General features: G+C 43.2%; 1 protein-coding gene across 1 annotated transcript; it reads left to right on the top strand.

The window, feature by feature from the left end:
- TSEN15 (tRNA splicing endonuclease subunit 15) lies at nucleotides 1-13533 on the top strand. The gene is made up of 4 exons (XM_082766028.1): nucleotides 1-162; nucleotides 1553-1634; nucleotides 2809-2944; nucleotides 13065-13533. Exons 1-4 carry the CDS (start codon nucleotides 10-12, stop codon nucleotides 13267-13269), a joined length of 576 nt encoding a protein of 191 aa, XP_082622154.1. The 5' UTR covers nucleotides 1-9; the 3' UTR covers nucleotides 13270-13533.
- The last annotated feature ends 3785 nt before the right edge of the window (nucleotides 13534-17318 follow it).

Genomic DNA, 17318 nt, shown 5'->3' with positions numbered 1-17318 from the left:
GGGGGAAGCATGGAGCCGGAGCCGGAGCCGGAGCTGCAGCCCGAGCCCGAGCCCGAGCCCGGCCGGGCGGAGGGGGGCTGCGGCCCGCCGGGGGGCTCCTCTGCCGGCGGCCGGCGCTGGGCGGGAGGGGCCGGCGGCAACTGGATGGCGGCGCACCCCGTGGTAGGGCCCGCGGCCGAGGGGGCCCAGGGCGGGGTGGGGGTGGGCTCCAGCCCCTGCCCTGTGGCCGTGCCGGGCCGCTCCCAGCCCCATCCAGCCCGGCTGGAGCCCCCCCGGGATGGGGCAGCCACGGCTTCTCCGGGCAGCGGGTTCCTGCCCCTCACCTCCCGCTGAGTGAAGGATTTCCTCCTAATGCCTCATCTAAATCTCCCCTCGTATAGTTTAAAGCTACTACCCCTTGTCCTACTGTCATCTGCCCAAGCAAAAAGTAGCTCCATCTTTTGATAAGCCCCCTTTAAGTATTGAAAAGCTACAATGAGATCACCCTGGAGCCTCTTCTCCAGGCCAAACATGCCCAGCTCTCTCAACCTTTTTTCCCCAAGAGAGCTGCTCCAGCCTCTGAGCATCCTTGTGGCCTCCTCTGTACCCACTCTAACAGCCCCACGTCCTTCTGGTGCTGGGGGCCCCAGACCTGGATGCAGGACTCCAGGTGGGGCCTCACAAGGGCAGAGCAGAGGGGCACAGTCACCTCCCTCGGCCTGCTGGTCACACCTCTGTTGGTGCAGCCCAGGATGCAGTTGCCCTTCTGGGCTGGAAGCGCACACTGCTGGCTCATGTCCAGCTCGTGTCTGGGATTGTCCCGACCCAGGTGCAGCACCTTGCACTTGGACTTGTTGAACCTCATTAGATTCACATGGGCCCACTTCTCAAGCTTGTCCAGGTTCCTCTTGATGGCATTTTCTGCTACCTTGGGCCACTGTTGCTTTGAGGAGCACCTTGGGTACATCTTCATGGCTCTGGGGCCAGTGAAGGTGCCAGGTCACCCTTCCCTCACCAAGAATTGGTGCTCAGGGAGGGGGTTTTAGTCTAACATGTTTTGTGGAGTTTGGGTCTGTAGGGGGAGCTTATCTCCTGGCCTGTGATGAAAGCCAGTGGGGTTGTGGGGGAATGCTGGTTTCAGCAGAGGGTGAAGTTTTAGATGCTGAAACTGTAGCTGGAAAATGCAAATGTAAACTTTTAAATCCATCTGAATTTTTAGTATGCTGAAAACACAGAGGTATTTAATTTGGCCGCCATCTTATGTTGAGGTACTGCAGCAAAAATAGGTAAAATTCATAGATGTCCACAAAGCCAGTTCTGTTCCAGATATAGTTGCATTTCCTCTGTTGCTTATTTATTTGGCTTGCTTTCTTAATGGCTGAAATAGGGGGGATGTGGAAAAAAACTCTGAAGATATTGTCAGAAAACTGTTCCTGTCTTTTAATTCCCTGTTAGTCCTTAAAACTGGTTTCAGACTCAACAGGTTAGACAGCTGTATAGATTCTGGGTCTGGTCTTTATGTTTTTAATGCAACTTCATCTTCCTTTGACCAATGTTGTCTTTTTGGTTTCAGTTCACAGAAATGATGTCCCTTGATATATCTGACAGTAGTCAAATCTATGCTGCGTTTCTGGTATACCTGGACCTCTTAGAAGGTAATTCAATGAAGTGACTGGACAGATGTACCAAAAATGTATTAACATGTTAGGCATTAACTAAGGTTTGTGCACTATCAGAGCCTTTCCTGCAGAAATCCTTGCCATTTGCTTTGAAACTTCATGCAGTGATGGTTACCTAAGAAACATGGTATTTTAGAACCAAAGATTTCTATCATGTGCCTACCCAGAGCCTTTACAAAGATTAAGGCCCATTTCGGCCAGCAGTCACAGTTACAGGTGCAGACCTTCCAGAGCAAAGACACTTGGCATGGAAAAAAGAAGAAGAGGAGTAGGGGAAGAAAGGGGGATATGGAAGGGCAAAGTTACAAGTTGTACTGGTAATAGAATCCTCTTTTGTAGGTTAATGTCAAAGCTACTAAATCATAGCATCTTCCTAAGATTACAGTTTAGAAAATGCCTGAAGTGTGCCAGTCTGATTAGGGTGCTGGTTTCTGGAAGGGGCAAGGATTCCTGTAGGAAAGAAGACCGCTTAGAAATCTGGTGACAGTAATTACGCCAAACTTAGCATAGTCTTCTGATGCCTTACAAGATTGGAATAGTGTTATGTGATGATAAACCTCTGCTTGCAATTCTCCTAGATGGGCTCCATTGAGAAGGGACTGCACATAGGCAGGCAGCCAGCCCAGTAACAATAATGAGTTTCTCTTGGAGGCTGGTGATTCTCAATGTCAGGGTATGGAGGAATATTACAGGCCAGAAAGCACCACATCTGTTGTAATTATTGTTAAACCCCTTAAAGAAAATGTCTTAATAAGCTCTGAGAGATTGCTTCTCTAGTTACACAATGAAAATTTTTAGCCTCATCTCTTTAAGCAGAAGGGAAGAACTGTGTGTCATTAACAACCATGCCTGTAGCAACTGTTCCACACAGTTTTGGGTACAGAAACAAAGTCTCATCAAACGGATCCCCAGACACCATCCATCAGCATAGCTCTGAACTCACCACAGTAGTAGTGCTCCCACAGGTTTCTTTAGCAGGTTCGTTTCTCAGAAAGAAATCTTGCCAGCTGTATGGGGTGGTCCTCTCCCCTGTAAGGAAAAGAAGGGATAAAAATGGAAGATGTTAAATTAAATTTGAAACTTGATACTTGAACGATCGGAACTTGTGTTTTGTGTTCTGGTCCATCTCATTGATGACAAACCTTTCTAGGGAGAAACTGGCATGAAGTGAAGCATGTCGGAGTAGCAGAACTGCAGCTCATATGTTTACATGCACGTGAGAAAGAGCTGGACAGTCTCCAAGTGATGGTGCCAGTACCTGTGGACATATCATTAAGCCACGAAAGGTGAGGCTATGGTCAGTGTTTGGATGCCACTGCTACTCAACAGGTTGCTGATAATTTGCTTAAGGGGGAAGTGGGAGAAAACAATGAATATCACAAGAAAAGTAATATCTCAGCCTGTAAGCAGAGTTATTTTGGATACTGCAAACATATATTTAAAGTTGAGATATTTTTTTTTTCTAAGCTGCATCAGTCTCTGCTTCTTCCTCCATGGAAATAGTAAGCCTTTGATTTCAGCTTCCCACAGCAATCGACTCCTTCTGTTGATGAACACTTCAGATTGTTTAGAAGTTGCATTTCCTCTAGCAGGTAACAATGGATATCCAAGTATGTGTTTGAGAGACAAGGTTAGAACTCAGGACCTTTACAGCTTACGTTTTGAACATTCTTGTGTTGCATATTTGTAGTCTGGGAAATCCAATGATGCTTCTTTATGTCAATGGGCTTTCAAGTACCAAACAGGAAAAGAAATTCCCCCAGACCTGTCTAAGAATGATTCTTTTTTTAAATTGTTGAATCTCAGGGATAAGCCTGGCAGTGTGCTTCATTTGTTTAGCTTTTTGGTTTGAAAGTATGATTTGGCTGCTTTCAAACGGAAATGCCTCTTACTTCTCCAACATATAACTCTCCTTTGAACTGTGGTTTTGACATAGCACGTTTTAGACATGCTATGTTTTTTTTTTTTTTGCTTTTTCTTAAGTTTTAGAAGTGACAAGTCTCTTGCAAATAGACTTCGTCCTTAATTCTGCTATGTGTTTTCCTAAGAGTTTACGTTCAGAAGCAATTCATTTGTGCAGGAGAAGAAGATGACTTACTAGATATTGATGGATTCACCTACTATCTAGTTGCTGAAAAATCTTCCATTTGCAAATACTGGCAGTCAGTCATTCCAGTGGGCTTAGTTTTATGTAGAAGTACAGTGTGATAGAGAAAATCTGCTGACAGGTCTTCCAGGATGAAATACCGAGCATCATTCAGCATCTCTGTGAGCAGCTGATTTCTGTTTGTGTGTGACAGGGACACGCTGCTGCTCACAGTGTTAGAGTTCAAACTGGATTTTGGATGGGAAAAGAAAGCAGCAAATTAGGATATGGGACCTTTGAGAAATAACTCCTACATGCTGAATTGTGCTTGTTTAATGTAGTAGGTTTCCACTTAGGCTGGAAACTTTGACTCCTGGCATTGGGTCAGTGCCAGCAACTATGTTCTAATTGGTTTTTAATGACAGGGAGATACTGCGCTGCATGTATGTCCTATCTTTCACTGTTTCATTGGGGCTTTTCATTTGGAGCCTCTGATCTTGTTTGTACTGCGGTGATACTGTTTGCTCTGTTTCTGGCACCAGGTGTGGATGGAATCCATTACTGGAAGGATGTGTGTTAGAGAAGCACAGACTGAATGCATCACATTGATTAAAAGTACAGTCTGTGACTAGGTTTTGCTATAGAGCAAGTACATAGAGTATGTTGTCACTAAAATGAGCTGAATACAGTGCTGTGATGCCAGATGAGTCTGTTAAAGCCTGTATGTGCTTGATACAAGCGTATACTATCCTTCTGCCTCACAACAGCTTTGGGAATTTGTGTTGTTGGATGTGCACGTGCATATGCATGCTTGGAATTTCATTAGTAGGTCACTGCTGATCAGAGAGGCCTGGTCTATCTTCATCAAGAAAGGACAGAATCAGCTCGGCTTCTTTGCTGGAACACGAGGCAATAGAGGGGGTAGGGATGATAAACGTGCCTCAGACATAGGCAGTGCAGAAGGGAGTTAATTAAAAGGCATCCTAAAGAAGGAATAGGAAACACAGTGTTACAGCGCTACTACTTCTTTGTTCTGACAGCTGTGAATATTTTGTTGTTGAGATTGTTGGTAGCAGGAGGCTTTGTTAGGTATCTGATGTCTTAAACAGTGTTTTCTCATTTGACTTACCAAGTTGTAGACAGACAGGAGAGCATTCATACTTGGTTACTTTACTGTTCTGTTCAAAAGCAGTGTGCTGGGTTTTTGTGTTACTTGCTCTCAGGTGGAAGTACAAAGAAACACAGCTCAATTAACATTGAAACGTAAGCCATTGGAGGTGGTCAGGAACCTGAAAATATTTTGTCCTCATTGCTGGAAATGTTGTGCAGCAGTTGGCAGCATTTATGGGCAGCATTTCCTTGCTTAAACAGTGAGGCCTGGGTAGGAGCTGCAGGGGTGGTTTTCCTCTTGAAGTCACTTCAGCAAAGACCTGCCAAGCTCTGCCTTCCCAGGTGTCTTGTGAAGATTCATGTTTGGCCAACTCTCACAGGAAAGTGTCCTTAAACAGCCATAATAAAATTGATATGGAAATTACCAGCAAGGTACCAGAGCAAAAGATAAATGAGAGTGCCATAAAAAAAAACAATCTGCTCTATGTTTTTTAGCTTGTTGTAAGATTTCATTGTGTCCAGCTTACACATTACAGTTAACTGCTTAAGGCAGAAGCTGTTGTACTTGCTAACTCAGTGCCTGCCATAAACTCAATGGAAGCTGATCATCCTGAGCTGCTGGCATGCATGGTAGTTCACTGAATCACAGAATTATGGGGTCTGGAGCAAAGTGACCACCAATGCAAACGATAGTCTTGTGCTTTGTGTACCTGCTCTTAAAATGAAGATTGGTGAATCTTCTGTGAGTAAAGACATGGAGAATAAGATGTAACTTCTTCCTCTCTTGGACCACTCTCCCAACAAATGAGGTTCAGAGAACCCTGTGCAGGTATTCCCTTGAATTCAGTGACACATACTAGCAGGAGGAATCCAGAGGTCCACGATGTGGGAGGTGTTTCCTGTTCACTACCAGAGACAACATCGTAGTGCACAGGGAGTATCTAATTGTTGGTACATTCCAGAATTGAGGCTCCCCAAAGGGGCTGAAGTAGTTAAATACAGGTAGCCCTGTTTCAAAGCCAGCAGAAATTACTTAGATAAACCAAACTCAGAGAGTGTATGAGAGTTTGTAGCATTGACAGCTAGATTTGCTAGATAGCGTTAAAAGCCTTGAGCCTTTCAGGATCAAGGAATTAGATGCTGGATCTAACAGAATTAGGTGCTGTCTATCCTAGACAAATAACATTGTCCAAGCAAAACGTCTGTTACTAATACACCATTAGATTAAATGATACGTCACTATCCTGTTTGTTCTTTGTGTGCGAGTGTTGGAACTGAAGAATGAAGTTGGTTACATCTGGTTATAAAGATTGTGAAGTTTGTTTTAGGCTAAGAGGGAAAGGATTATTTCATTAAAATGCCAACTTAATTTTGGGGAAAAAATGTTTCATTTTAAAGCTAATAAACATCCTTAGAAAGAAATATGGCACTTGGAAGTGATTTGTCCTCTTCTAAGTCTGTAGTTTGTGAAAAATAGATGTTGCGCTAATCTGAAGTGATTTTGCTTACAAGCAGCACTGTTATTATAAATGCACTGGAAGTGTGACATGCTCTTCATCTTGCAGCCTTTTCACAGTTCTGTCAGTAGTTCTGCTGTTAGCATTATTTGAGTTTTAATGTGTGCTTTACTGTACAAATAAAATGGCTTTTAAGTACAAATTCTTTATCAATAGTTTAAAAGTGATTGATGTGGCTTACAGAACTGAGTTAGGCATGCAGTACTACCTTTGAACTTCCTATAGCTTGTGTGCCGTGTAGAATTTTGCTGAACTCCAATTCCTCCGTTTTGCATAATTCATCATGTTTTCTTTTTCAACTTCCATGGAAAAAAAATGACTTTATATTCCTTGGGGTTTCAATTTCCTTTTCTGACCAGTGAGGCACGTGGTGTTTTCTTTGGTTCTATTTTATTTCCCATTACAAAAACACGATTTTTTTCTAGCATCTCATGTTCCTGTAGTTAGGAAGCAAATCACAAGAAACAGTGGTGTCCATTTACACACCGTCTCCCCTGCCCCACACCACATTGCTATAAACGAAGTCTCAACTCAATCTGAATTTAGTAATATTTATAAAACAAATATTTCTAAAAAGGTATAAAAGGTATAAAAGGCAAGTAAACAGCGCTGGGTGTGCGGGGAGTCTATGCTCCACCAACACGCACACACAAACATCAAACATTCTAAATATACAGAACATGGCTTTACATACTAAACCCGACTATGCCTATACAATCAGAAAAGGTAACAAACAATCCTTTAAGTTCCATGACTTAACAGTCTCCATTTACCTGATTACAATAAACAGTCTCCATTTTCCGTAATTGCAGGGCTAGTCGTGTGAACAATATGTCTCGCTTTAAGTTGTCAAGCAACTCGGTCTTCAGGCCTTATGTATCCCGTTCTTCCCAGATCGAAGAAAAGCATATCCATCTCCTTTTCAAGGCCAATAGGGCCTGGGTCAAAAGGCACGTCCAGGTCACCAGGGGGTGTAACAGCAAAAGCCTTCGACGGCTGTAGCAACAGAGGGCCCCGTGGCGTAGCAGTCGGATCAGTAAAGGAGCCCGCAGCTCCCTCACTGTCTGGCAAAGCACACGTTTCTGACTGTGGTCCCACAGGGCTCTTCAAGGCCTCAGGGACTGCTCGCCAGGTGCCGAGCAATCCCACTGCAACCTGGTCGTTTTTAATTGCAGAGTCCCACACCTTGACCTCAATTTGGTCCCGTTATTTCAGGCTCATAAACCGTCTGATCGTTAATAAGGAGAATAAACTGTAAGGTTACCAGGACAGTCTTTGTTCCTAAGGACGTATGATTCCCCATAATGCCCGGCTGCTTACCAGCGAGGGGCAGTTGTGTGCCTGTTCCCGTCCTGGTCTCCGTTCTGCCAGCCTGTTCCTCTTCACTTCTTTTTCCTGCTTCTTTATTGATGACATAACTTCATCGTGTTGCCTTTTTTATCTTGAGGGCAGGCTCCCCTCTTATACCCTTCTCTCCACAGCAATTCTTTTCAAGAAAAAAAGAAAATTTTCTTTTTTTTTGTTACCTTTTCTGATTGTATAGGCATAGTCGGGTTTAGTATGTAAAGCCATGTTCTGTATATTTAGAATGTTTGATGTTTGTGTGTGCATGTTGGTGGAGCATAGACTCCCCGCACACCCAGCGCTGTTTACTTGCCTTTTATACCTTTTATACCTTTTAGAAATATTTGTTTTATAAATAGTACAAAATTCAGATTGAGTTGAGACCTCATTTATAACAATATCAACCATTTTCTCGACACAAATTACCACTCCATATATAATAATATATTTCTTCCCCTATATTTCAAGGCCCTAGCTTCATCTAACTTCAGGGCAGGCAGCAGCGTCTGGAGCAGTGTTTTCCTGATGGTGAGCAACAGACTGTAGTGCTCTGTTTGCATACTGCTGGCAAAATTCAGGGTATTGTGCTTTATAGGAGGCTTCCTCTGCTTTGATTCTCTTGTCGGGGGGCCCCTCTGCGCTTGTCTGGCACAATGGTGTGCACCCGATGCAGAGTACAGAGACCAACTTGTATCGACTCTTCAGCCCTGCCTTGCATGGAGGGGAGGGAGCTATTCAGGCCAGCCAAGCCTCCAATGAATTATTCATCCCGGTACAAAGGACAGATTGAAAGCCTTTGGCTTTTATGGTAAGGAAGGCAGCAGTTCCATTTCAGCTAAATGGAGCACTATGCAACCTCCATAAAACTACTCAGAGCTTCCAGTATTTCCTCTGCTTCTCAGCAGTAGTTGCATGGGATACATCACTGAAATACTTTTTTCAGCACAAAACTTCCTGCACATTTTCTTTCCTTTATGATTCTGTTCCCTTCTAGGTTTTGGTCAGTCAGCTAAAGATTCAAGCCACAGCTGCCTGAAGTTCACCAGTTGTATACCGTTTCCTTTCTCTGGAGCAAAAAGGGCAATATCACTTTGTTAGGAGCAAGTCACTAGGAAATACACTATGGATTTCTAATATGTGTCCAAAGGCCTGATACAAAAGCCTCCTGTTCAGAACAAGATGGGGGAAGAGTAGAAAAATCCCCTCTTCTTTTGTGTGTGTGTTTTTGTGGGTGAGGGGTTGTTGTTTTTATTTTTTGTTATTTTTTTTTTAAGGTGTCAGTTACAACAGTAATAGAAGACCAGCTGAGTTCCCTGTTGCAATTTAGTTTGAAGGCAGCAATAAGGGCAGATGCAGGCTGACATTAGTAGTGATGTTACCTCAGCTGCAGTGGTCCTTGCATGATGTTAAGTAAGTTAAGTCTGCTCTTTCAATTAACTCTTTTGTAGAAAAATAGCAATTATTGCTAAATGCAGCTTGTAGGTATCTGGAAAGCCCCTTTAAAGTTTTCTGAAGCAAAAGACTTCAGCAATGCTAAAAACTTACTTTTGTATAATAGTGCCTCTTTCGTATGATTGAAATTAAATCCCTTTCATCTTCTGCAATGTGAGGTGAATATGAGCTTGCTTCCTCAGTGGAAACTGAGGACTTCATCCTACTTGGATTTGTCTTGGTGGGAGCAGATCTTGGCTTCCACTGGACATGCAGACACCGTCAGTGTTAGGGATGGGCTTCCAAGCTATTCTGAGAATTTTTTACTGTGTGATCTACAACTAAGAATTCATATTTTCAAAAAAATGTTTAACCTTACTCTATTTACGGGGCTTAGATAAAGCTTTCCAGTGCTTCTTGGGGTGCTTAGCTTTACATATGTTATTTTCCTTTCATAAGGCCTTTGTTCAAATCTACCTTTTTGTGGGGGAAATGTAAACCTTCAGTATTGCCCCTTTTAACATTCAGTGGCTTTTCTTCCTGGGGAGAGGGAGAGGAGGGAAAGGAGTGTTTATAGAATATTTTAACTTCTAGACTTCCCACTGTGTATGCAGCAGCACACGTGCTTGATCTGTGAGCTCTCTTGGCACTCTAGATGCCTTTTAATTTTTACCAGATAGACACAGTATCAGTAAATCCCAAGAAGGTGGCAACATGTACAGAGTGTCTGTCCCTGATCTTCCTAACGAGGCTGAGCCTGTGGGTGAGCTAATCTGAGCTGATGAACAAACACATGCATTGCTTTTAATTTCACAAGGCCAAGAACACTTCTTGCCTTTTTTTTCCCCTCTCCATAAAGAGCATTAGACACATCAAAAATAATTTTAAAAATATTTTTTCCTGCAATATTTCATCTTTGTATTTGTGGGAGGTGGTAAGTGCAGTGATATCAGGGCAAACCCAGATGTTCTTCCCTGACTCCTCCTTTGAGAGGTCTGATGCTGGAAAGAGGCTTTGTGAGCACACTGGATGCAGAGGCTAACAACGATGCCTTCAGGGGAGGAGAGGAAATGCAGGCGTCTGATACAGACTTCCTGAATTCCAAAGCTTATTCTTTTAAAAGATACCTTCCACTAATCTGCAGATGTGCTGGTTGCATTATGGCTCACTGTGGTCTGTATGAATAGGAGCTCTTGTTTTGGTGCTGCTTGTATCTAGAAAAGGGGGTAGAGGAGAATCTTGCATTTGCAGTTCTAATTCTGTAAGTTGATAGAGGCTGATCCTCTGTTTGCAGTGGAGAGCACTGTGCTCCATGGCCAGCAGTGTTAGCAGATCATCCTGAAGCAACGGAATGTCCTTGTGCTCTCTACTTAAAGCTTGAAACTCAGTCCCCTGAAAAGTAGGCCAGGGACTTGAAGAAGTCTCATTGATCCGTTGTGAGGACCTGACTGCTTTTGTGATCATGGCGCATCTTCTAAGCATAAGTGCTAAATTGCAAGAGGAATAAAGGTTCATGTGGCTGTGCTTGGCATTGTAAGAGGAGTTCACAAGTGATGGGAAACAGATCTGAGGCCTCACTGTACCTCCATCCCCTGAACAGACTAGGGAGAGAAAAAGTGACAGTTAATGAAGGAAATTGTGAAGAAGCTTCTGTCCTGGCTGACAGGTAAGCGCAGGCCACGCTCAACACAGGTTTGGTTTCTTTGGGTCCCAGAATCTCTCCCAGGTAGCTGTACCCTTTGTTATTTCACTTTTTAATGATAGTTCTGTTTCTCATTCCTAGGCTGGGGGAGAGATTAACCTCCATCGCTACACAAAACCAATGACTAGCTCTTTCTTAATGTTGTCTCTGCCAGGAGACTGGCCCCACCACTGACTCTTATTCAGAAAGGCAGAAGATGCGAGGTGTGACGGGTGGGTTCTTGCTCCATACGTGTGTGGCGTGTCTGGAAGGACACCCACAGTCCTTTCCCAGGCCCTTGTCAACCCCAGGTGCATGCCCTTCTTACCAGGTAGTGCACCACTGGCAGGCCTTGGTGTATTTGAGGCACTGCTCATGTGGGGGTGCTTTTCCTTCCTCTTCCAGAGCACCTCAACCCACAGCTTGCCCACAGCTTTGGAAGGCAGGCTTGCATCTACGCTCTCCTGGCTACCCGCAGCGCAGTTAGTGTGCCTACAGCACAGCTGCAGGCTGAGGCACCAGCCAAAGAAATGTGCCAGGAGGGAAGGTAGTGGTCACACTGCTTGAAGAAGGAATCTTTTGCAGATGCCTCTCTTCTGACAGTGACCAATGCAGTATCTTTCCTTATTCTCTTGTTACAAAATCTGACAGTAGGGGGACCAGAATATGGCTTTTAACAGCCTTAGTATCTCTGCTACATGGACTGACTGACTGCACTGGATGTCTTGCCTTGCATTATACATGGGCCAGCAGTGAGAGGAAAAGGAAAGGCACTACTGACTTCAGCAAATTGAATTATGACCAGTTAGAACACAGATGGGTACGTAAGAGGGCCATGGGCTTAACAGCATAGGTTTTCCAAGCTGCTGCTGCTTCCCTGCCACTTCCCATTTGGCTTTTATTAAGGGATCAAAGTGGTTTGGAAGGGAAGGTGATGATTAAAGTTTGAAAGCTGATGCATTTAGAAAGAGCCTTATTTGCAACTGCAGCGCCCAGCTTGAGAAATGCATTTCTGGGGAAGAGAGCTCATGGGCACATGATGTGAGGGGTGATTTTTTTTTTACAGTGCAGAGCTGATCTCTCCCCAGTGCATACCCTCTCTGGCAATCCCAGGAAAACCCTGCAGCACCTGGACTCCCGGTGAAGGAGGATGCTCCCTGTGGTAATGTTTGCTGTGGGGAAGCACTCCCCATAGCTCCAGAAGGAGCCTTCTGCCCCTGGACATCATGCTCCTTCAATGCTCATGCCCTGATCAGAACAGTAATATGCCAGGAATTGGTGTTGTTCTCAGCTCTGAACTAAAAAGCAACTAGCATGTTATTCTTAAAATAAACTGCACAGGAAAAGTTGCATAACTTTGTTGTGAATTTTTAAGGAAGACATTATTTATGCAGACTTTCCTGAGGAAGATCGTTAGTCTTGTGTCTTGTGGCTTCTAGTCTAGACAGGGAGGTAGAGAAACCTGGCTTTGGTTCCTGAGTATTCCACAGACTCACAGAGAACTGCAGCACACGGACTGGAAGACTTATCTCTACAAATGGAAGATGTCTCTTTTTTTTTTTTTTTTTCCCCCTCACACATGGTATTCAATTAGATTATTTTATTCCAATGAAAACAATGGCCATTAGAGATTACCATGCTCCTGTTATGGTGGTGAAAGGATGGTCGAGGTATGTGCACAGTAGTACAGCTAGGGAAAAATCAGAAGTTCATGTTGAGCTATTTGCAGCAGAGATGTATGCATCCAAATGCATTTTTTAGGAAAAAATAAGCTTCACTGTTATTTAAGAGATTGCTACTTGATTATAGGACTTTGGATTTTTATTAGAACAGATATTACACTTTCTTTATCCAATAAAAAGCCTGGTTTTGTCTTCACTAATCTCTTCTATTTAAAAAGCTGCAAGAAGAAGTTGTGTTAAAGTCCTCTTGAAAGGCTCAAATACAAGTTTCTAATTTTCCTCCATCCTTCCAAGCTTTGTATGAATTTTCTTGTGCTTTCTGGGGGCAAGCAGATTTTTTATAGGCATGGTATTAAAGATCAGAAAATTAAATAGTATGTAAAAACATTTCTCAAGTTAGAGAACCTGACTGTCCTCCATGACAGTACGAAAAAATGTTCCCTGCTTTGAATGTCATCAGTGTTAAAACCTACAAAACCCATCAATACTGAACTTGTTCCTTTGTGCCATCAGTAGGTTGTTATGGAGTCCTTGCTAACTGTCTTTCTCTTCTAGGTTAAGAGAAATCATGAAGAAAGCTTCTCTCCCATGTGACAATCCTGACACCCCACTGTCAGTTACCTTGGCCATAGTTGAGTCAGATTCTACAGTAGTCTACTATAAAATGACTGATGGCTTTGTAATACCAGAGCCTCCTGATAATACTGAAGATGTGGGCAATAAACATTGGAAGAAGAAAAGAAGGAAGCTTTCCAAATAATCAAGGCAAACAGACTTTCCTTGAACTACTGTCCTCAAACCAAAACAAATCCAGGAACTTACATATGTAAATAAGTAGTGTGTAAAACTGTGTTCTGCATATCAAGCGTATGTTCATGGGGAATTGAGTTTTGTGCAGCTGCACTGTAATAAAACACTGTTTGAAATATGAAATGGGTCATGCTTTTGAGACAGATTGCTTCTAACTAACAAATATCCTTGTGAGATGTTTGCAATGCTAGTCTCTGATTGATAGCTGTTTGGGTACATAACAGAATAAACACATCCTTACCCATATTGTAAATATTTATTAAAGGTAAATATCAATGCCTTCTGGCAAAAATACTGTTACTCATTTAAGAGCTTTGTAGTTTCCAGAGTTCCTACATCTTAACACTGTTGAAAATACTTGTGCTACCTCCTAGGTTATATTTTTGAACACTTAACCTTCTCTCCCCTGCTTTTTGGAGAAGAGATTTTTCTCCAGAAATACCTTATTTGAAATTTTTATCTGTAGAGGGAAAACCGACTAGTGCAGTACCAGAGGCTACTAAAATAAAATGTAGACTAGTAAAGAGGAGGCCCCAGGACTGCCTCAAGAACCTGTGAGCAGAGAGGCTGGTCCTTCCTGTGGAGGTAAGTTGTGACTAGATCAACCATGCCTGAAAGTGTTGACCCATGTAGCTGAATGCACAGAAGGTGAAGGTCACGATCCCGAAGCACAGGCAGGCTCTTATGCCCCATATAATGTAGGACAGCTGTCCAAGAGCTGCAAGTGCCTTGTGTGCATCCCAGGGCAATGAAGCTGGCTAAATGATGCCCTGCCCTCTCCTTGGGATTCCTGACTGAAATAGCCTCAGTACCCTTTCAGTGCTTCACTTCAAGGTAGAGCTTAAAATCTCTGAAGAGGAGCATGACAATAGGGCACGTTTTTTGCCATCACTAAAGCATGTCACCACCTACATTATTATGAGTGGATGCTAGCTGTTATCTGCATAATGTAGCAAGCAGGTTTCAAAACTTTTTTTTTTTTTTTAACATATCTTCTGGTAGTTAAATGGGCTGCTTGAGATGATACAGCTAGGAGTAAGCTAAGGGGAAAAAAACAGCTTTCAGTTTCTTCTGCAGGAATTTTCCATGTCTTCCACATAACAGTCTTCTTCAGCTTAAACTTAGCATTTCTTGGCAATCAAATGCCATCCCAGAAGCAGCTTCTTGAATACAGAAATGTCCATATGACGTTTATGTGGCCAAGGACCACACATTCAAAATTTGAAGCACAGAAGCTCTTTTTTTTTTTTTCCCCATGGGTTATAAGAATGGGAGAGAATCCAAAAAAAATCAGACTGGATGTGAAAGGTCATTAAAGCATTGGTATCCTTACAACAAGAGTGGATGTTTTTACAATTGTGGAGCTTGAATCTATTTAGGCCAGATATGCTGGGAGGCAGAACGGTTGAGCAAGGAGAGCTCAGGAAAGGAAGGCCCTCACACCACGTGTGGCATTATGTTATGTCCCCGTTATGTTATGTCCCAGTTATGTCCCAGTCTGGGTCAGGGACATAACTCTTCTGACTTGCTTCGCCTTCAGCCCTCTTGGGGTGTTCCCCTGCTTGCAACACATGTTGAGCCCTTCCGGCATTGCCAGCAAAAGTAGAGGAGGGGAGAAGGGTATGCTGGCATCCAGAACCCTGCATGGTGCCCTTGGACGGAGAGGAAAAACATTTTTCTCCGCTTTGCCACCAGCACTGACATCCAGGGTGACGATGCAGTGCTGACTTGGGGAATTTGCTTTTTTGATCTTTTATTGGTAATAATTCTTGCTGTTATAAGTTATGACCATACAATCTTAATGATTAGCTCCTAACATTTGGGCTATGGTGCATTGAGGTAAGAGCTTTGGCAGCGAATACCGGCTCAGAAGGGTTTGCTTCCCGCAGTTTTTGTTTTCAGCTATTAATCTGATCCTGCATAACTGAGTTTGAATGGGATACAACGGTGCAGATGTGTGCCCTGACCTGGTAACTGGACAAACCATACATGAGGCTGTTTATGTTCTAATGCAGTCAGAAACAAAATGGTGGTTGTTTTTTTGTTTTGTTTTGTTTTCCAGAGAGCAAGGGGAGACCATACCTCTGTGGGCTTTGGCCTTTGAGAAATGCAAAGAAAAAAATCTCTTTTTCTCAGTTTTTCTCCCCTCACGGAAGATAAATGTAATTTTATTTTGGTCCAATGCCACACTGCATAAAAGGGTACCTGTGTATGCTCTGTTTGACCTTACCATCTATATTTCATGTACTCTACTGCTTATTCCATAAAGCAAATCTTAACACTTTGCTAGGCTATATACCATCAGGTAAATCATCCTTGTTATAAGTTGTTATACTTCAACCCCAGCGTGAGTGTATGCAGGAAAAGAGTAGTTTTTTTTGCGAAGAAGGCTGTAACATACTACACGTTGAAGAATTTTAAGCAACACATGCTTAACTCCAAAAGCAACGTGCTTTCATTTCTAGAAAATATTGACATTTTGTAGCTTGCTGTGTGACTGATGCTAGCTTTCCTCCCTTCATTTTATAATTTCTAGTCACAGAAAGAGGAGCATAATTTAAGTCTTCTTTTTTATATACTGAAAACTGCTTACCCAGTCTTCAGGAGCTATGTCAGAGAAACCGTCTGAAGACGTTGATTTCTGCCACGCGTCCCACAGAAGAATGATGATACAGGTCTTTTTCCAGCCTCTTTAGATGCAGTGGTTCTTTATTTCTGAGGGAAAAAAAAAAAAAAAAAGCCATAGTATAATTGCACTGTTTGTCCCACAGGTATTGCAACATGAACATGGAGATTTTTACTAAATTCAGAGCTATCTGTGCTGTTCCTTTGCTGAAGTCTGCTATTATTTCTCTGTGTCAACTCAGAAACACACAAGGCAGAGCTTCTGTTGTCCCAGGCACTGAATGAAGATAGGAAGAGACTTCCCTTGGTAGCGTGTCAGTTCAGAGCAGTAGCACATTAAAATCCCGAAATCCAAAGGATCTTGGTGCTGTGCCTAAAGTATTCAAGTGTTACTCTGTGACCTGTGACATCCGGCCTCAAAACTTTCGCAAATTCAATCTCTCCTTTCAGTCCACAAGATTTTACAGGGTACATCTTGCCATCCTTTCGTTTTTTTTTTCATGTTTTATTTGCTAAGCACAGCTTGATTTGTTTTACTGATCCCCCTTGACCAACAGAAGGTATGTTTTAAAATCATACAGTGAGAGTATCACATTCTGGTAGATTATTGTTTCAAGTATTTTTTCTCTTCAAGGGAGATATTTGCATTGAAACTTCCTCACCAAGTAAAGAAAGATAGAAAAGCACAGAGATGTTTTTGCATGCATTTGATGATGAGACTTGATGTCCGGTTATATAAGTAAGTGTCTGCTTTTGTTTATGCAAGCTTAGTTTCCTTGAGGCATTATTGGCATAATCACCCCAGCTGTCCCATATTCAGCCTAACCACATGCAATGCACACATAGCATTTTGTGCAAAAAAACACCGGTCAGGAAGCCTCATCAGATGCAGAAGGAGGGCCTGTGGCTGCAAGAAGCGGCCGGGAACACACTTTGCAGCAGAGGGCTGCTGGAAGTCAGTAGCTATCACAACTCTCCATGTCTGCGTGCTGAATAAGCAGAGGCAGGTGCGTGTGTTTGGGCGGTGGGCTCCTCCCTACGTACCCGTGGCTGCGTATGGTGTGTGCAGCCTCAGCATGGAGCAGCCAGGCGAGCAAAGGACGGCTCGTAATCCAACCCTGCTCGAAGTGCCCTTACACAGCAGCGGCACAGTGCCTGGCAGTGCTGCTCAGCACACAGTGAGCAGGTGAAGGCTTGTTGCTTCCAAACCAGTTGTCTCAGTAGTTTTCAGGAATCTAAACTCCTCCAGCTATCCTGTAAGTCCTGGTTGATATAAATGGGCTTACTATTAACCCCCTCTGGTCCCCAGGAATGTTCCCGTCCTCCATTACAGTCCAATAGTTTTAAACTTCCTTAAGTCATTATCCAAAACAA

Source organism: Aythya marila, assembly GCF_965140915.1.
Source record: "Aythya marila genome assembly, chromosome: 8".
Lineage (NCBI taxonomy): Eukaryota > Metazoa > Chordata > Aves > Anseriformes > Anatidae > Aythya > Aythya marila.
Note: the sequence above shows the minus strand (reverse complement) of the source record. Positions and strands in the feature narration are given on the sequence as shown.

What these genes read in the sequence shown, in the direction of transcription:
- TSEN15 (XM_082766028.1), top strand. Translation starts at nt 10, where the DNA reads ATGGAGCCGGAGCCGGAGCCGGAGCTGCAGCCCGAGCCCGAGCCCGAG. An exon ending in GGATGGCGGCGCACCCCGTG is followed by an intron (nt 163 to 1,552) that starts GTAGGGCCCGCG and finishes TTTTGGTTTCAG; the next exon opens with TTCACAGAAATGATGTCCCT. An exon ending in ATATCATTAAGCCACGAAAG is followed by an intron (nt 2,945 to 13,064) that starts GTGAGGCTATGG and finishes TTTCTCTTCTAG; the next exon opens with GTTAAGAGAAATCATGAAGA.